Below are 20351 nucleotides of genomic sequence, written 5' to 3' on the forward strand. Positions count from 1 at the left end.
TGAAATGTCACGTCTGTGAGTTCTGGAAGAAGACCAAGTAGTGGGACTATAAAAAGGTAGTTCACATCTCCTCCACAGATCTCTCTCCTCACAGGGTTGATTAAAAGTCAGTTTTTCTCCGTGTTCACGATGCGTCTTTGTGCAGCTCTGATCCTGTGTGTGATTCTGTCCACAGGTAAGAAGAGTGTGTGTGTATGTCTATATTCTGGGCTTTAAAAACACAAAGAAATGAAGGTTAGTAATGAGTGTTACAACCCTGAGGCTGTGTGGATCTCTCTCTCTCTCTCTCTCTCTCTCTCTCTCTCTCTCTCTCTCTCTGCTGTGATGCTTGGGTGTGTTGTGTCTGGCTCTACGAGTGATTGGATGAGTGACTGAGTGTGTAGGTTGGTTCCAGCCCAAGCTGGAAGGATAAGAGGATGGCTTCCCACAGCTCCTGAGGTCTCTCCCTTTTGCCATTGCCAGCCAGACCTCCAGCCGGACTCACCTTGTGAAAACTGTTCTTTGTGTACCAGCCCGTTCTTGGGGGGGTGGGTAGCATTTTTTGTTTAAGTCATGTTTTCCCCTGTTTTTGGTTGAGGAGTTGGGTCAGTACCATGTCTTTTTGTTTATTTAATTTGAGTAGGGAAGTTTAGGTTGTTTTTATTTATTGTTTTGCTGTTAGCCCACCCTGAAGCAAAAAGACTCAATAAACATAAACAGGCTGTAAATTGTTTGTTGCTGGTTCTTGGGAGCTGGGAAAGGAGGGGGAACTCATGTATCATGTTGCAACTGGGTTTTCTCCTGGGCGGGGTCATAACATGAGTAAATGTTTTTAGAAGGACTTGAAGAAAATAGATGATAATTGGAAATGTGCTAATATTTTCTTTAATTTTTCTCTTCACATTCTCTTACATGAACATTTTTGGGGCTGTAGTTGCAAAGCACATATTTGATTGTCTTTTACTGGATGAGACCAGTGTGTGTGTGGGAACATTTAAAAATCTGTTTAAACTAAAGGCGTCTCTAAGGTCGTCTTGAGAGAGATAACGATAGAGGCATTTAATTATCGAAATGATACATAAAACAATATCGCCAAGACCAAGCCATTGGTAATGATGGGAAGACTCAAAGCATGTAAGTATATATAAAACACACACAAAACATGAAGAAAAACAATTTGCAACGGGAAGTAGGCACCTAGATTTCAAGATTGCTCAAAATGACAAGTTGCAACAAGTTGCTCAATGGCATTATCAGTCGGGAGAGGGAGGGTGCATTAAATGCCTCAAGTTAAACAAGACCTTGCATGAAAATAATTTGTGTCAGATGGTGTCGCTCCAGATTTTGGTGGAATTTCTGATAAACGGCTGTTCACAGGAATCTGCAGCCATTTTGCCACCCCCATTTAATCTTCTTCAAACCTCCTTTTCTTAACCATACCAGTAACCAAACTGATGACAGGTCTGGTTGAAGATTCACGAGTCCTCTCTGTTTTTGTTTCTTATTTCTATTCAGGGTTTTGTCTGCCCAGTGGATTCAGGAGTATTTTGTATTTGGAAAAACACAAGCAGGAAGGGAAAGTTTGGATATGTCACAAAATGCATGATGGTTTTCTCATAATCCGACCGATTTTCTCTGCCATTATGAATAAGTTCTTAAAGTTCCTTAAAGTGTTAATCTACAGATGATGGTTGTTTGGGGGATAATGATGTCACTTTAGGGCTGACGTTATCAAGGTCACTTTGTGAGGAAATGCAAATCTCTAAGTTCTGGGAGGGGTTTGAAAAGTTGAGCTATAAGAGAAAGAGGTCTTGCTCCATTTCTCTAAAAAAAACTCTTCCTCTCTACATTCATGATGCACCTGTTTAGAGCTCTGGTTCACCAAGACTGAGCCATCGGTAATGATAGGAAGACTCAAAGCATATATGTATATACACAACACACACAAAACATAAAGAGAAACTATTTGCCACAGCGAGTAGGCACCTAAAGTTCAAGATTGCTCAAAATAACAGTAAGAACAGAATAAGTAAGAACAAGCTGCTCATTGGCATTGCCAGTCGGAAGAGGCAGGGTAAACAAACAAACTCAAGGTAAACAAGACATTGCATGAAAAGAATTGATGTCAGATAGTGTTGCTCCAAATTTCAATGGAATTTCTGGTAAACGGCTGTTCACAGGAATCTGCAGGCAGTTGACCCCCCTGCTCCTAGGCCCATTGGGAGGCTGTCACATGTAAATGACAATGCTGTGAGCTTTACAAGTTCAAATCAGGATAGTTTCACTCAGTGGTGCAGAGGTAACACCTTTTTCTAAAAGGTACTAACTAAGGTACCACCAAAAATATCTGGCGTAAGTACACCAGGCTTAAAATGAGTATAAAAACTGAAATTGTAGCTTATATAGATTTCCCTTATGTAAGTAAGTGTGCTATAATTAATTAAATTGTATACCATGCCTCATAACTTGAACTTCAATTGTCCTATTGTTATTAAACTCTCAGGTTTCCATTAAAACACTCAACACTTTTATCCAAAGCGATTTACAATTCAAATTAAAATTTCTACAATTTCTAGTGTTGCAAAGCAGCACTGAACGGGCCGAGCACATGCATTTTGAAGCGCTACATGCATTTTGCTCACTGCGGAGAGGATGAACGCTTCACTTCCTGCGTCTGTCACGTGATGTCGATTCTTGCCTGCTTATTGCTCATTACGGTCAACGCCATCAATTGCACAACTCACTGTGAACATTTTATGTAAATTGAATGATGTTTTAATGGATTTTTGTGAAGATCGGCCAATGTGAACACGTTGCGGGGGGCTCGGGGGGGGGGGGGGGGGGGGGGCGCCATAAAGCCATTTTGCCACTCCCATTTAATTGTGATTTCTTCAAACCTCCTTTTCGTAACCATACCAGTAACCAAACTGATGACAGGTCTGGTTGAAGATTCACGAGTGCTCTCTGTTTCTGCTTCTTATTTCTATTCAGGGTTTTGTCTGCCCAGTGGATTCAGGAGTATTTTGTATTTGGAAAAGCACAAGCAGGAAGGGAAAGTTTGGATATGTCACAAAATGCATGATGGTTTTCTCATGATCTGACCAATTTTCTCTGCCAGCATGAATAAGTTCTTATTTGGATTTCCTTAAAGTGTTAATCTACAGATCATGGTTGTTTGGGGGATAATGATGTCACTTTAGGGCTGACGTTATCCAGGTCACTTTGTGAGGAAATGCAAATCTCTAAGTTCTGGGTGGGGACTGAAAAGTTGAGCTATAAGAGAAAGAGGTCTCTCTCCATTTCTCTAAAAACTCTTCCTCTCTACATTCATGATGCAGCTGTTTGGAGCTCTGGTTCTGTTTACGGCTCTTTCCACAGGTAAGAGCTGAGGCAAACTTATTCACTTTGACATGTTCACTTTAAGACATGTGTTGATGTTTAAAGGTTGTTGTAAAGTTCATAATTTTTATGCTTGTTACTTTGATCAATATATTGGTTAAAAATCCACCAACATGAGCCATTCACACACACATCTGTGTTACCATCCAAGTTTGCCAACTATAAATATATATGTGCATTTTTGATGATAGCGTTTGTGATTAAACTATAAAACATAAAGCCTTATCAACATAGCTTTGGGTTTGATAAAGACATCTTAGGAATAAAAAAATAAATACATAAAGAGTATTTCCATTTTATTTATCATATTCTGTTTCAATTCTTTATTTAATTTCTTGTTACTTTTATTTCTTACTTTTTCCAGAACACTGCCACTTCGTTGTGATGCTGTGTCATTTTTAAATTTTCTCTTCCTCTATTTTTATCTTTATTATCTTACCTAGGCCAATTTTAGTTAATAAAAATATTTTTCTCTCTTTTATGGGTGTCAGCCTCAGCCCCCAAAAATCCATAATGCTGGAGCTCTGTAGTAAACCTAACAAGTCAATTTATTATTGTTACCATGAAGGTTCATTACACCTGCCTCTGGTACGTTAGTGTGGTTCGTATCTGAGGAAACGGGAAAGTGACAAACGCAGTCGTTGAGGTTGGAACTTTTTCTAATTTTAAACCAGTGACATTAAAGACTCACTGACTCATTTTCATTTCCCAGCCTGATGAGAACTATCAAGCCAAGATGCCATTCCCCAATTGCCTTTAATAGAAAATAAATCTTGACTACATAATATTCATACTTTATATTGTGACAGAGCTAAGTCACAATATAAAGTACAAACTTAATATTTGTTTGAAAGACAGCATTTGAAAGCACCCACACTGAAGTTTCCTTTCCTGTTTTACTCCTTCATAGGCATGCAGATAATTTCCTGTTCACATTCTCTTAATGAGAAATGTTCTTCAAAATGCAGCGTTGTCTCGTAGAACACAGACGACTGAACAGAAACTCTGTGAACGTTGTGAAGAGCAAACACTGATGAGACTCTGGTTGTTTGTTCTGTGTCTCTGCAGCATGTGGTCTGAGATGCTACACCTGCACAACCATCCTGTCTAATCCCTGCACAAAAACTGAATCTTGTCCCGTTGGCATGGACCGCTGTGCCTCTGGCGATATAGCAGGTGAGTTGTTCTTTCACATTAGACGTTTCTGCGGTCAGTGTTCTGCATGAACGAACGCAAAAGAACGCGCTCATTGAACACGTTCACTTTTATGAGAACGATGAACTGAACGCAACTCAATGACAAATAATGAATTTGAACGGTGAACACGTTCATATTGTAGCGTCCTCGCGTATAGACGAAAGGAAACTTCTCTCTTTATGTGTAACTTTATTAAAGTCCAGCGAACACGACACGCTTCTTGTTCGTAACTCCGACACTCCTCATCATCCACCACTGTATTCTTCACTCCCCTTCCTCATTCACCCTTGATACGCCAACTCATCAGCCAATGAGAGCCTGGCTATACGACTCTATTGAGCCGTATAGTGAATGAATCTGGAATCTTCTCTCAAAAAACATCAGGAGATGTTTCTTTACTTGGAATGCGGTCACTTTATTTCTCGGACATACAGCAGGAGCAACACTCGCATCATCTCTAGGTGCTCCGTCACTTCTCCTTATAAACACACTTTTAGCGTATTTTCCCACAATACCCTGGTGCTCTACGTCACACACTACAAACTTTTATTAAAGGGGCAGGCCATACCTGCAACACAACAGCTCTCGGTCTCATATACAGATGGCAAGAGAAAGCAGAGACGCAGACTCAGCAACTACATCCGAGATCCGATGCACCTTATTATTATCTGAGGGATTTTTACACACTGTCTGATAAACATTCCGACAGTGAAGGCAAGGGGAAGTGATGGATAAGGTTTTCTTTAACAAGTTAAGTCTTTCATTCTCACTGTCCACCTTAAAACTATGAACTGAACTGAAATATGAACTAGTTCAGAATTTAAATGGTGAACTATGAACGTTAACTATTCATGTTTACTTGTATGAATTGAACTTTGAACTTGTTCATGAGAGTAGTGAACTTGCACAACACTGTCTGCGGTAAGAAGTGTGAACTCCAAACACACAGAAAAAACAAACTTAAGGGGAGTTTGTGTAGTCAGGTTGAGACCGGAAAATATTGCAGAGAAACAGAGAGACTGTGGAGAGAAAACAGTTAGAAACCAGGTTGACAGGTTGGGGTGCTCAGTGCATGATGGGAGGTCCCACAGCCATCTGGGCATAAAGCAACATAACTAAGGGATGGTTCAGGGCTCACCTGATCCAGCAATGAATCCTGGGATAGGTTGGGCCAGCAGGGATTCAACCATTGTCTTCGTATCTCTGGGATTGAAGGACTATTTGGTAAGGCCTAGTCTCCCCGCTGAAGCAATCTGCTTTCAAATGCAGCCTCCGGACGATGTGGCCCTGAATTGAGACGTAGTGATGGGGTTTGCCTCCTGAAACCAGAGTGGGAGCTAGTTCCACAGGAGAGGAGGCCGGTACCTGAATGCTCTCATGTGATCTTTTGGGAATATAACGGGCTGTGAGCTCTTTAATATGTGATGGGGCTTGATTCTTAATGTCTGTCTTAATGCTATAACTTCATATGTGGATGTACTAAATGTCTGGTGTCTGTATCATTAATATCATATGTTTCGTAAACTTTTTTTCCCCCCCACCGTGTCTTGCAGGGTTCTTGTTTGGCAAGGGCTGTGTAAAAGGGGACATGTGTGATGGTCGCATTGAATGCTGTGAGGGGGACTTGTGTAACAGCGCCGCAGTGACTGGTCCCAGCGTCATTCTCCTGCTGGTGTCTTCTGCCATCATCAGGCTGTTTCTCTGAAGCTCCAGCTGAGAATATGTTGTGGTTTCTATGCTGCTCTTTTTCTCACTCAGTGTAAAACTACTTGTGAATTGATCATGTTCTCTACAAAGAGGTTTTCAATCAGGACAAACACAACATTCCTCAGGATGAAACTTTCCTTCCTTTTTCTTTATTTTTACAACCATCAACAGCTTTGTAAGGAATCCCTGATTTAAAAAAAAAAAAAGAATGACAAAACACGAAATTAAATATGAACAAGCAGGAGAAAATAATAAACATGTTGATTTGATGAACCTGATGATTAACAAACAAGCAGACATAGTGTAACTGGGTTATTGTTGTACCTATAATCAATAAATATGACGTCAAGAAAATACACCTAAGTCCTGGTCGATGATTGCTTTAATTTGTACATAGATTTTAATAATAAAAAGGTTTGATGTTGCTATCTAGTTAGAAATTTCACAAACACTTGACTCTGTCTATCTGTCTGTCTGTCTGTTTGTATGTTTTTAAAAACGTGCACATGGATCTGTATTTAGAATCTCTGTGTGTAAAAAAAAATATTTTTAAATATGTATTTAGATTTGAAGTACTACAATAATGGCCCCATACAGCTGACTCACTTCCACCAGATGCTCACAAGGTGGCAGCATTAGGTAAAGTAACATTTCTATGAATAACTGAAATTAATGAGTGTTTTAGATTACAGCTGCTCAGATGTCTTCTTCGCCGATTTGAGAGAAAACTGCTGTGAGACAAAAACTCATTTAATATAACAAAATACTTCAATATAACCAATGTGTTATAATTTCATTTATTTATATGAAAACATCAAGATACCAAATGGGAAGTTTCACATATAACGTTTTTTTTTTATCTAAGTGTTTACTTGTGATGAAATGTCATGTGAGTTCTGGAAGAAGACCAAGTAGTGGGACTATAAAAAGGGAGGAGTTCACATCTCCTCCACAGATCTCTCTCCTCACAGGGTTGATTAAAAGTCATTTTTTCTCCGTGTTCACGATGCGTCTTTGTGCAGCTCTGATCCTGTGTGTGATTCTGTCCACAGGTAAGAAGAGTGTGTGTTGTGTGTCTATTCTTGGCTTTAAAAACACAAAGAGATGAAGGTTACTAATGAGTAAATGTTTTTAGAAGGACTTGAAGAAAATAGATGATAATTGGAAATGTGCTAATATTTTCTTTCATTTTTCTCTTCACATTCTCTTAGATGAATATTTTTGGGGCTGTAGTTGCAAAGCACATATTTGATTGTCTTTTACTGGATGAAGCCAGTGTGTATGTGGGAACATTTAAAAATCTGTTTAAACTGATGTTTATTTTATTAGTAGTTGTAAATTATAGTATTTTAAAACACGTGTGACAGTATTCTGTCTTTCTGCTGCTTCCAGCATGTGGACTAAAATGCTACACATGTGTGTCTGTTGATCCTCGAGCCTGCACACATATGACAACCTGTCCTGCACTCCTGGACCAATGTTTCTCCCTGAATTTGACTGGTAAGATGCACAAACAAATCCTGAAGTATCGGTGTGTAATATCAAGCAAGTCCACCAGACGGGAGCTGATGCACAGTGTCGCTCGGCTGAATGCTGGCTCTCTCTCGTGTTGAAACTGAGGTTCTTCAATCGTGTCTTGCAGGTGTCATCAATAAGGGTTGTCGAAAAACTATAAACTGTGTAAGACCCGTATCTTGCTGTGGAGAGGACTTGTGTAACAGTGCCGTGCTCACTGGTCCCAGAGTCACCCTCCTGCTGGTGTCCTCAGCCATCACCTCACTCTTTCTCTGACGCTCTGGAGCCTCCGCTGAGAATGTTTAACTTTCCCTATCGCCTTTTTGGAACATTTAGAACAACAATATATTAAACCTAAAGATTTATGGAAATGCGACTACAATATTATTGACTGTTAATTTGCTAATTTCCTCAGGTCATACGCTACTATTACTGCAAAAACTAGCTTTGATTTCAAATCCTACAGATCGTATGAGCAATCATAAGATAAACAATACATTATATTATTTACTAGTTGACTCGAAGGATTATTGAAACCAGCAAACAACAATATTTTAGACTTGCTTGCTTCATCTTCAGATAAAAATAAGCTGGTCCCAATGTATCAAAATTTGACATGTTTTATTATTTGTGGATAAATTTCAAACTGCCAATTTAGAACTGTGTCTTTTTTAAATAGCGCTTTAATTTCGCAACTTTAGTATTATTTCTGTGTGTGCGATTTGTTCATAATTTCGATAATAAAAGAGTTGTGTGAAGATTGGAGATATGTGTTTCTTCTTCTTTTTTGGGGGGAGGGGGGGAGGGGGTTGCGAGGTTCAGTTCCCTTTGTGCCCGGGGCCCCCAAAGTCTCTTCGAACACTCCTGCACATTTGGTGTTGGTTGGTGCATTATTTACCAAACAGCTCCACCTTTGCTAAAATGCTCATTCAATGGTACTTGAATGCTAATTTTGACCTACAGTCTATGGCGGAAGCCAACGGGTGACGTCACGGACCCTAAGTCCGTTATATATCAGGTTTATGATTTTGACAAGTTAATAAACTGCCTCGTTTACTGGTCTATATCTGTTTCATCTCTTTACACAGGCTCTGCCCTCAAAGGTCAGTCAGGTCAAAGTTGCCGCCGTGGTAGTTAACTGATCAGCTAACATTAATATTTGTTATACAAGAGGTGATGAACCACCACCAGTTGCCCAGTGTCGGGTTCTGAGAGGCTGCCACCATCAACCCAGTCACCCCCCCCCCCCGATCATGCCCCTGCAACACTGATCACTAACATGCACTCATGTTGGCGTTGTTACACATTTTTTGGCAAGAAGTGAAAGTGAGTCTCCACCCTCCATGTATCAGCAGTGAACACCTTCCTGCCCCGTCCTAATCACATAGTACCACACATCTCAGCTGTACAGCACCAACAAATACAAAATTTTACCCACTATTTAGATAAAGTGGAGTTTTGGCTTCACACTTTTCTCTCTATGTCCGTACTAATACTACGAAAAAAGTAAACATGACAGGAGATAAGTAACAATAAAAGAGAAAACTACAGAGTTGTATTATAATATACTTTATATATAATGTATAAATATAATATATAATGTATAATAATTCACTCTATACATTTTATTTTTGAGAGGTTTTCTCGACTAAACGTTGGTTCAAATATGTGTTTGTGTTTTTGTCTTCAAAAGTGAAGGGAGAAGTTTCACATTCTTCTGATGAACTGTTTCCGATCCACAAGCCAAACACGTGTGATTTGGAAATGGGAAGAGTATCTAGTATCTAATCTAGTGTCCGATGCTTTTCCACATTCATGGATTCTGGCTTTTTCAATAACTGTATGTTCCAAGCATATCAGACAGAAAATGTTACACAAATAATTTTTTCTACATCGCTCAAATAGGTGAAATCAGCACCGACAGTAATGGGGTGTGTCATAATTTACATAAAGCTAATTTTTTTTTTATTTGACGTGGCTGACGGCTTAGATATGGTTGGGAGGGGCAGTGAGGTGTACACTGCTGATAGTCAGAGGCAGAACAGTCAGTTTAATGCTCAGCAAATATGTATGAATATCATGGGAGACTGGACACTGAATGCAGACTCAAGGGCACTGTTATTGTAAATCATCAGGACCCAAGTCAAGTGGAGTGTGATTCCATCGTGAAGTGAGAGGTGTGCGGGAGGGAGGAAGTGAATGACTGCACGGGAACAAATCAAATCACTGCATATAAGGAGCAGCTGTTTTAGAGCCTGTAGTGTTTCACCTGAGCGTTATTTAAGTTGAGTGAATATTATGGGTTTTGGGGGGGGGGGGGGGGGGATGTTAGTGTGTAAAGTCCAAATTACATCATGAATAGTCAAAATAATTTAGTGACAGGGAATTTGGGGTGATGCCTGCTAGCCGGCAGCCTGACACTTTCAACTTTTTGAATTACATGAATCAATCAATTCCATGTTATTTGTATAAAGCCCATTTTCAAAATCAACAATTTGCCTCATGGGGTAAAAAATTTAAATAAGCAGAATTATTATATACACCTACTCTGTAGTGGGTGGTGAAAGTGTAAATGTCATTTATTGTATCACTGCATGTTTATAGGGATGTTTTTGATGTATGAATTATACAAGACAAAATATTGTATCAGGAAAATACAAATTAAATGAAAATAAAATATTTGTATGTTTTGTTTATATGTTGAAAGAGCCGTCCATGTGCAAGGTTTTTCTGTGACTCCGAATTAAATGTTTCTTCTAAGCAGATTTGTTCAAATCCACAAGAATAAACATGTTTACGAGGTAGAATTTGTTCAATGAAACAAAACCATCGTCCAATGAGTCGTTTTATTCCTCGAGTTCTGCGTTTCACATGGATTTACAGCCAAAATTGATTTGTTATGAAAGACGGAACAGGACGTGACACAATAATAACACCATAGTTTATGGTTATGACAACACATTTTCGTCCTCTTGGCTTAATGCCTTCGGCTACCTTTAACACACTCAAAACTCAAGACAAACAAGGATCTGGTTTCATCTGGATCAGGGACGAAGCTGGATGAATTTGCCGAATAACTTCTTTCTTCATGTTTCTTTTTACAAGTGCAAATAAAAGAAAAATCAGACGGTGTGGTGAACAGTAGGGTCATAGCACACTGAGAATCCAACAGTCCACATGTGAATACAATCTGAAGATAAAACAAGTACCGTGGCAATCGCACAGTTGCTTTGACATGGATGCATTCATTGAACAATCAAGTGTTGAAATGGAACGTATTGCTGTTGTCATGTGGAAACATCGGACTTCTGTTTTGTGATGTACTTTAGGCCAGCGCATTTATTGGACCCCTTTAGAACCCATTTCAAAAGATACTTAAAACCCACAAACCTGTTCACAGCACATTAAACATCTTTTTTCCTGTTCTCTTTGGCATCTTATTTCATAAAGGTAGCACGTAATCCTTCATAGCTGCACAAAACATTAACCCGACCACTTGAGAGACGGTGGTAACATCTGGATGGATTTCCCATCTCCAACTTATCATTTATTTAACTTTCCAAATCCCTTTAAATGATGCTTATCTGTGCATATCGACCTTTCACATTAGTCACATGTGAAACATCGTGGTATCGTCTTACAGAAGTTAAATTAGTCTCTATAAATGCCTGCCACAAACACATAAGACTGATGTTATTCAATGTTATGCATTTACTGATGTTGCTGTGTATGAGCTTTGAATATTTTTGATGTTGGCTCCACCTTGTGGTTGGAACAAGGATGGAAGAAACCTACACAGCAGCAGGACTGTCATCAAACAAAAACAATAAAAAACACATGAAGCATGCTCTAATCCCATCACATTTATATGGTTAGTAAGTTTAGATTTTAAAACCAGTGCTGACTCCATCTTATATAGTAGAATTATTTTCAAGAACAGCAATTAGATGACTTAACCAGTAGTGTGCTTTACTCTAATAATCACTGTGTAAGCTAAGAAGGACATACATTATATTCATATGGCAGATATCTCATTCACAGTATCACTACCTAAAAACATGAAGGTGCAGTGCATCAGCATATCACTGTGTGCTGAAGTGTGTGATTTATTTCCTCAATGGTTCTGTGTGCGACGGCCGGCATATTCAAATTCAGCTGATAAGGCAAATTAAAGTCGCAAGGCAGACGTGGACGGCACAAGAAAATATCGCATCTTTGAGAACAATACTTGTTTTACAAGGCAAACCAGTAGCAGTTGTATAATTATCTGTTTCTTGCTGCGGATCAACAAAGTTAATTCATATTAAAACAAACCTTTAAAATTCTCTCTAAAATCTACCCTGAGCTATAAAAATTGATAAAAAGCATGAAACAGTAGTTTTTTTTAGATTTGGCACTGAAACGACAGATTGGCACAACAGGTCAGGGACTGATGACGTAAAAATAAACCTCTGTTACCCCGCATTTAAATCCATAAACACATTAATTTTGATTGTTAAATGCAAATTTATAAGTTATATGAATAATTTTAACTAAAGTTAAATAGTGCATGTTAGCTTTACAGGCAGTGCCCGTTAAATCAAAATACAGCAGCTTCCATGGTGACATAAGTTTAGGCATCTGTCCAACTCCAGTGCATTTTTAAAACCAATTCAGCTAAAAACCCTGTCGAAGCATAATTAAGTAATAAAATTCACACAGAAGAAGATAACCCAATGTTTACCCTAAAACAAAAAACGATTTAGTCATGTGACTCAGGCTGTGAAGGACAGACTGTTATCTAGGTGTCCTTCAGGTGGAGGACTGCTGTCTGGTTGATGGTACAATCTAAGATCGGTTTTATTATTGGTTGTGCAAGGCACATAACGATGAGGATCAGCTTAAGGATGGAACGAGAGAATCAGAAGTGAAAAGATGTTTCTGTTTCTCTAATCCGCAGACAGAAGTCCAGATAAAGAGCAGGGGGCCTCGTTTATAAAACAGTAGGTAGGATACATACTAATCTTGTATGTGCGCACAAAGGCCGAACATGGCGTACGCGAAAGAATAATCAGTGTATAAAACTGTGCACACGCACACTGGACGTTTGCTCGAAAAGTGGCGTACGCACAAAATCGGGTCTGAAAGATGCGTACGCGATGGTTATTAACAAGGCCCCAGGTCGGAGAAGACATGAAGTTAATCGTTAACAAAAAACTCTCTGCCGTGGAAACAGATCCCAGGTAGTCATTTCCCTTTTGAAAATCAACATTTTCTGGCATATATGCCACCAAAAGAATGTAGATGAGCATACAAAATGCATGTGCGTTTATGAGTTTGTGTCTTTCATTGTTTAACGTCTTCAGTGAACCCATGTAAAGAAAGCTACCTCGTCCAGGTCCACAGGGTAGTCAGTGAGGTGAATGGGGCCTTTATCAAAATGTTCCCCCTTGTAGCTTCTCCAGCGTCCTGCTGGCAGATAGATGTCCCTCTCTTGCTTGCCTGGCTCCAACACCGGAGCCACCATCAGGTCATCCCCGATGAGAAACTGGGAGTCGATCTTATAGGCTGCCTCGTCATTAGTGGCGATCCACCAAAGAGGTCTTATGATCGGGTCTCCTGTGTCGAGAACCTCACCTGCCAGTTCCAGAACCCTTGGTGCCACCAGAGTCTCGTGGAGCTCCGTGAACTTCTGCGCTATCCGAACAACCTGGCGATGAACACACAAAGATACAGAGTCGGCCTCACAATGGATGCACGTCCACAAACAGACAGTGTAGCATGATGGCTGGTTAACACACCGAGTTACTTTTTGATTCCTCTCTGGCACAATGAAGTCTTGAGTCTCTATTTAGATACATAAAAATTTTCAAACAGATAATAATGTTCATTAACCAAAAAACACTCAAATAAAGCTGCTTTATAAGACTTTAACTTTACTGTCATAATACAGACCTAATAGATATCATAAAAATACCCTTCTTGAAATTATACATTTATTTATTTATTATTTACCGATGTAAATAAGGTTTTGTAAAGTGCATCGCATCCTTGAATATGAAGATTTGTGCACAACAAAATTTTGGTTTCAGAGGGGCAATGTATACAATTAATATAAATACTTTTTTTATGTTGTGAAAACGCAATTATATAATGACATCATCACTTCTTGTAGGATGCAGAGTTACCTAAAAAACTGCATTTTTTAAGTGAACATGATGTAATTTCGTTTCTTTCTTTGCAGCTCATTCTTAACGACTCTGATCACATGATGTCATACGATGGGGAATCATTTTCTGCTAAAAATAGACACTCGCTTCTCTCGTCATATTATCTGCGTAGATATCTTGGATTTTAGCTTTCTGAGTTTAGCCCCGAAGCGATTCTGTGTTTGTAGCCTCACCCACGGATGGAACTATCATAACTCACCTCATTGTCATAGGCCCAGGGTGGTATAGAGAACTGCATGGCAGGCATAAAAGCAGACAGCTCCAGCCACCGGATGTACAGCTCTCTGTCTGGCAGATCATGTTTGCCATCTGAACCCCCTAAAATAGAACACAGGTGTCAGACAGTAGACTAAAGCCACAAAAACTGGAACACCGCCAACTTCTATCTCTACAACTCACTGTAGCCATATGTGATGGGAGTACCATACCTGTGGTGCGATTGGGGTATGCATTTCCTCCGATCATATCAGGCAAGACAAACTGGTAGCCCAGAATGCTAATTGTCAGTACAGTTGGGATGATGGACTTGAGACCGAGCTCGTAGCCCCACACGGAGTCTCTGTCAATGATCCTGAAGAAGCAGGAGATGTTCTGACTCTGGTAGCCCACCCTCAGCTCGGCGCGCTCACTGAAGGGGATGGCCATCTCTGTGTAGCGACGGGTGAAGGTGGAGGGATCAGAAAGTGGGACCAGGGTGCTGAACTGCTGGGGGAGGTAGCTGGTCTCTCCTGCATCGAACTTGAAGGAGGTCACGTCGTAGTGGGTTTTAAGCATGCGTAGATTAGACAAGTACCAGTCACGAGCTTCTGGGTTCGTAAAGTCCAAGATTCCACCGATGCCGTTCCACCAGCGTACCAGAGCCGGCAGCTCGCCGTTCGGCTCCCGGACAAACAGCCCCTTCTCCACAGCAACACCGAAGTTAATGGAGTCATAGTTGATAAAAGGATGTGTCCAGAGCGACACCTCAAACCCGTCCTCTCTCAGCTTCTCAAACATACCGCTGGCATTGGGGAACTTCTGCGGGTCAAAGTCAAACTCTCCATAGTCGGCAGTGTAGCGGTCGTCCAGTTCCAGGTGGGAGCAGTTGAAGCCGTAATTGGTGATGTCAGAGGCGTAGCTCAGCAGCTTCTCCTGAGTTACAGATGTTTTGTGGAGAGCCCATGTGGACCACACTGGATGTTTGAACACTTCAGTAGATGGGACCTTGATAGGCTTTGGGAAATAGCGACGCACCTGTGCACAACACAAGCATAAAGAGAAGAGTTACTACAGAAGCATCGATATCAGCACAATTTGGTTTTTCATCGTGCAAGAATGCAGGGAAGTTTGTTCCTCATTTGTACTCGGTTTATTTGGATTAAAGGAATACTCTTCCTTCAGCATAATGACTGCAAATGAGGGAAATACCTAGCCTGCATTTCCAGCTGAAATATAGTCAAACACATCAGTCCTGTATCGTACAACCTTTTCTCCTAAAAGAGACATGTGATGCTATATTGGACTTTTCTAAGAAGGGAGGATTCCAAATTTGGCCTTGCTATGTAAATGCACCATAATTTGTCTAAAAAAGCAGCAACACATGCCATACGAGCATCTCGGTGAAGTCAAGTTTAAATGTACCAATTTCCACCTGCTCCAAAATACGTAGAGTAATATAATAACAACAGTAAACGTTTTACTCTTGCCGTAAAAAATAAATAAGCAGTTAGTCTATACTCACCATGTATTTGTGAATAGATGTAACATCTGACCCCACACACACTCTATAGCTGAGTTCAGGTAAGGCTTGCTGTCCCTCTGCTGGTTTGAAGGGAGAGTCCTGGTACCGGGCCTGGAACCTGAGCATGCTGTCCTTCTCTGACCAGCCCAAATGAAATGGCACTGAGTCATTGATCTTGATCGCAGTTGCATTCGACGACACCCAATAGCGTTCTAGGATTCCCCCAAAGGCGTTCCGATTGGAGTAGACATCGCTGGTGATGAAAGGCAGCGGATCCTCCTCCCCCTGGAACCTGATAGGCCAGTACTGCGTGGCCATCTCTGCCCCGCCGTACCAATGGGAATCATTATAGACCATGGCGTGCTCCACCAAACGCTTTTCTTGAAGCTCCTCCCAGCGGACGCGGTAACACATCACTGTGTCCTTTAGCTGCACTGTCTCGATGAAGAAGTTTAGTTTGCCGGAATCTGATTGAGTGCAGCTCAGAATATTTTTCTCCTTCGAGCAGGAGTCCAGATCCAGGGTGCCAGACCTACCGAGGTGTGTGGACAGACAAAAGGACCTGGTTAAGCCTGGTTGGGGAGTGAGGTCACATGTCTGTATTGCTAAGAAGTCAAGCTCGCAAAAATGTCTGAGAGCATTCAAATACCACAAGAGAAAATAAATCATAACACAAAATACCTTATGCTCTATTCAATAACTATATTCCTGTGCAAGTCCAGGGACTGTGCGATTACTATTTCGGTCAATGAGAGCTCCCTGCTGATAGAGGACGTGACTAAATCAGTCTTCCCTAAGGGTGTAATCATGTGTCTGCCTTGTCTGGCTTTCCATTATCCAGCCACACATTGCACACCAGCAGCCTTTTAGCACGGCTCAGCACACAAAGAGGAACAACTGTGACAGGGGGCATTGTTAGCCAAGATGTACTGGTCCTAGTTACACCAGGGCAGGGTTACTTATAAGAGAGAATTAGGTCGTATAACATTGCACAGAAGTTGCTGTTTTTCTGGTCACTTTGTGTTTAGTTTGCTCTAATACAGTCGATGCATTGTACTTTAACAAACATAACATTTTCCTGGCTTACTGGTAGTTGAAATGACTATTGTAATGATTTTGATAATCAATCTATTGCGTCACTTCCCAAGAGGAAATGCCTAAGTTTCACCCCTCCTTCGTACATCATCATTCTCAAAAGTGAGTATCTTCTGTTTTATTTTACTGTAAATTTACTGTGAATAGTTTTGGACTAATGATTGGACAACTTTAGCTATTTAGATGTGTCATCTAAATGGGGTATTTATCACAATCTTTCAGAGATTTAATCAAACAATAAAGTCATTAAACAGCAGATAAATCAATATTGAACATTGAACAGTGAACCCACCTGAAGGTCATGGTGAAGATGACAGCCCCTGCATCGTTACGAATGATGAAACCGTCCTTGTTGAGGTCCAATAACTCCGTCTTCAACAGCTGGGCTTTACGGAGAGACGCAGAGTAGTAGCACCAGGCAACCACGGCAGCCAGCACCAGAGCACAGCCCAACATCCCCGCCAACACCAGGGGCCGGCTCTCATTAGCCCTCATCTTCCTTCTTGATGCCCCACTGGGCTCCCCGGGGGCCACCGGGACAATCTCATACATACTGAAGATGGGAGCCATAGAGGTGGGCATCTTGGGTTTGGACAGGAAGGAGCCGGGGTGAAGAGCTCGATGTCAGCGCTGGGGAAAATGTCTGGAATATATCTTCACATTGGCAGGTGAAAATAAGACGTCTACCAGCTGATCTTTGACCAAGTCACCGTTTTTTAATGTTGGCCGATCTGTCCGGAGCTGCAAGAAGGACAGAGGCAGACAGAGGTTAACTTTCAGTATGAGCGGCGGCACAATGTGTAAAAGAACGAGGAACAGGCCACCACACATATATATATATATAGATCAACCAAAAGGTTGAGCTTGACAATCCAGTTCTCATCCCCACTGAGAGTCTCAAGGAAGTGCAGTTATAAATAGGTTTGGAGCTCTGACGGCTGCTTGACATCATGATTACACACATTTATTATTCCCCTGCTGTTTGGCCCTATACCCGTAAAAAATAATCCAGTCAAACTGCACCATATGAAAAAAAAATGTAAAATCTGGAAAAATCAGTAGAATTGTGGTCAGTGCTGCTGTATATGGGCCATCACTACACTGGTGTATACTAGTGCAGCTTCATGTTACTGTATTGAAAGCATTCAATAGTACTTGTCCTGCAGCATAATGCAGCAGCAGCAGCGTCCAGCAGAGCAACAGCACAGCAGAGCAGCTTTAAACAGCAGTTAGCCAGGCTCTGTAGCCACACACCCACCGATGATAACAGAACCAATGAAACCATAAAAACAGGCTATGAGGAGAGAAAGTCCAGACACCGTGTCAGCATGATTAAATCACATGCATCTCTCGGGTAAGAGCAGCTTGGACGTGACTTAATGATATTCATCAGTCGCAGCCCTCAAATAACTGTGCTGCAGCAAGCCTACAGGTTTCAGGCTGGTTATCCGGCCCACAGGGGTCATTATGTCCCAGCTCCACATGCTTATTTCGTTCTGATGAAGGTTCGTGACAACACAGCAGAGGGAGGAAAGGAAACCTTGCAAAATACACACCCTGCAAGTAACAGCTAAGTTACCTCAGCATCTGTTAGCACAACACCCTGAACCTCTCTATACGGTTATATTCAAAGCTGCACCATTGTTAATATGATCAATCTGTTTTTTACAGTCATGGATTTACCAACACATGCTGAACTTAACCCTGCTTTCCTCATATTCCCAGTACCCAGTCCTACACTTACTGGTCCAGAGCTGCCTTTGTATCCTGGATCAATTCTAACTTGTGTTATTGTGTTGAAAGGGAAATAAATTGACTTTATAGAAAGTCGTACACTTCCGAGTTTCTCTTTAATTATTAATATTTAAACAAACAAAAACACGCCCCAGCAAACTGCTTGTATGAGTAAACCTGCTTGGCAATAAAACCTGATTCTGACTCTGATTTATGAGCAGAGAATAACAAAGACATGACCAACAGCCAACCTTTACATCAAGTATGTGTTATACCGCCACACTACAGGCATAAACAACATATCACTATTGATTATAAGTATATTGGGATTATTGTTGTTTTACTGATCAGCACTATATTTTAATATCTATAAACTATAATAGAACATTACAATGAAGTCATGTTGTTGAACAATAAGTTGTGAGGCGTTTTAAGTCCATGCAAGTTAGCCTCTACACTCAGAGAGGTATAAAAACACAGTGAAATACTAAAACACAAGTAGTACGTGTGTTTTCTTAAAGAAAGCGAGCTCACACGCAGGGGAAACGTCCCCTGTCTGTCATTGTGTGTTCACATTAGTTGCATATATCTCCACCTGAAACGAGACAAACTCGAACCACCTGACTTTACTGGGTTGATCCCAGTGGAAACCAGCTGTGCCTCCGCGTACACATTCTTACATAACTTTCCACGCAGGAGTCAGTGAGACCAAAAGGACCCGACGTGTCCGATAAAGGATCAATACCAGCTGCAGAGCTGTTGTCGCCGTGTCGGGACGGTTCAGCCACTGGAACCGGTTGTGTCGAAATCAGCTGTGAACGCAGGGACGTCCGCGGTTCAAGGAGACATTTTCCTTCACGTGCGACACGCGGACAAGTTGTAGAAACACGTCCATGCTCGAGTAAAGTGTCCGTAGCTCGTGAACACGGAGTTTTCTCACCTCCGCATCTCGCTCCCGGAGGTCGGCGTGAGCTACAGCTGGAAGCGCAGGAGTCCACTGCGCATGCGCGGTGCAGTTCACCGAAACAGTGTCCCGCCCAACAACAAACCACCTCGAAGCGGATTGGTCCAGATACAAGTCACTTGGCGCCCGATGGAGGGGCTTCTGGGAAATGTAGTGTATGAATCTGTGAATCTCTGTCCACAAACAGATTACCAATAAAGTAGAAAAGTAGTTTTACTTTGACCTATCAGCAGCTGAAATTTAAATTAATTAAAAAAAAAAAAATCTTTTGTTATGATTTACATTTTTTTGTTAAATTATGAATATCAATAATCGTGTGTGTGACCTTGCTACGTTTCAAGTTAGCACAGGGTCAACATTGGAATGAAAGTGTTGGACCAGGACAGACAAGGTAGAAAGAGCTGACTATTTAAAAATAAAAAGTTAAAAATAATAGAATACTACACCTACATACATTCAGATGTGCAGTGGGACATTCCTACCTAGGTGGAGTGTGTGTGCATAGTTTAGAACATGATGTGTCTGTGTGTGGTGAGGTTTGCAGGCGGCTCTGGATGCACAGAGCAGCAGATTCTGGGCAGACGAGGCTGTGCGGCAAAAAAAAACAACTGACATAACTGACACAGAGCTGAGGTGAACAGCACGTGTCACAGTGACATGGAAGTGGTTTCTGCCACTGGGTGACAGCAACGAGCTGTAACTGACGCACAGAGAAGAGCCTTCAGAAAGCAGGGAGTCACTTCTTTCCTGGTTCATCTCCTTCATCACAACACGAGTGCAGATATATTCTTGTTATTGTTGTTCCATTAAATGTCAGTTAGCGATGGAAATA

General features: G+C 41.1%; 3 protein-coding genes across 6 annotated transcripts; 2 read left to right on the forward strand and 1 right to left on the reverse strand.

Moving 5' to 3' along the window:
* The first annotated feature begins 66 nt into the window (after nucleotides 1–66).
* LOC128437953 (lymphocyte antigen 6G) lies at nucleotides 67–8562 on the forward strand. 2 transcript variants are annotated; one of them, XM_053420266.1, is made up of 3 exons: nucleotides 67–175; nucleotides 7675–7782; nucleotides 7925–8562. In XM_053420266.1, exons 1-3 carry the CDS (start codon nucleotides 130–132, stop codon nucleotides 8071–8073), a joined length of 303 nt encoding a protein of 100 aa, XP_053276241.1. In that variant the 5' UTR covers nucleotides 67–129; the 3' UTR covers nucleotides 8074–8562. The 2 variants fall into 2 exon arrangements, with proteins under 2 accessions (XP_053276241.1, XP_053276240.1); XM_053420265.1 differs by lacking the exon at nucleotides 67–175 and adding an exon at nucleotides 7179–7334.
* Nucleotides 3221–6638, forward strand: LOC128437954 (lymphocyte antigen 6S). The gene is made up of 3 exons (XM_053420267.1): nucleotides 3221–3357; nucleotides 4447–4554; nucleotides 6129–6638. The coding sequence occupies exons 1-3, from the start codon at nucleotides 3309–3311 to the stop codon at nucleotides 6278–6280; spliced, it is 309 nt and encodes a 102-aa protein (XP_053276242.1). The 5' UTR covers nucleotides 3221–3308; the 3' UTR covers nucleotides 6281–6638.
* Nucleotides 8563–10629: 2067 nt separating the features above from the next.
* Nucleotides 10630–19556, reverse strand: LOC128437957 (myogenesis-regulating glycosidase). Of its 3 annotated transcripts, none has more exons than XM_053420269.1 (6): nucleotides 19496–19556; nucleotides 17114–17562; nucleotides 15727–16258; nucleotides 14435–15239; nucleotides 14206–14324; nucleotides 10630–13486 (listed from the first exon to the last, which is right to left on the reverse strand). In XM_053420269.1, exons 2-6 carry the CDS (start codon nucleotides 17401–17403, stop codon nucleotides 13139–13141), a joined length of 2094 nt encoding a protein of 697 aa, XP_053276244.1. In that variant the 5' UTR covers nucleotides 17404–17562; nucleotides 19496–19556; the 3' UTR covers nucleotides 10630–13138. The 3 variants fall into 3 exon arrangements, with proteins under 3 accessions (XP_053276244.1, XP_053276245.1, XP_053276246.1); XM_053420270.1 differs by lacking the exon at nucleotides 19496–19556 and adding an exon at nucleotides 19301–19486; XM_053420271.1 differs by lacking the exon at nucleotides 19496–19556 and adding an exon at nucleotides 19236–19486.
* Between the last annotated feature and the right edge of the window lie 795 nt (nucleotides 19557–20351).

The sequence above is a fragment of the Pleuronectes platessa genome, chromosome 4, assembly GCF_947347685.1.
Source record: "Pleuronectes platessa chromosome 4, fPlePla1.1, whole genome shotgun sequence".
In the NCBI taxonomy this organism is placed as follows: domain Eukaryota; kingdom Metazoa; phylum Chordata; class Actinopteri; order Pleuronectiformes; family Pleuronectidae; genus Pleuronectes; species Pleuronectes platessa.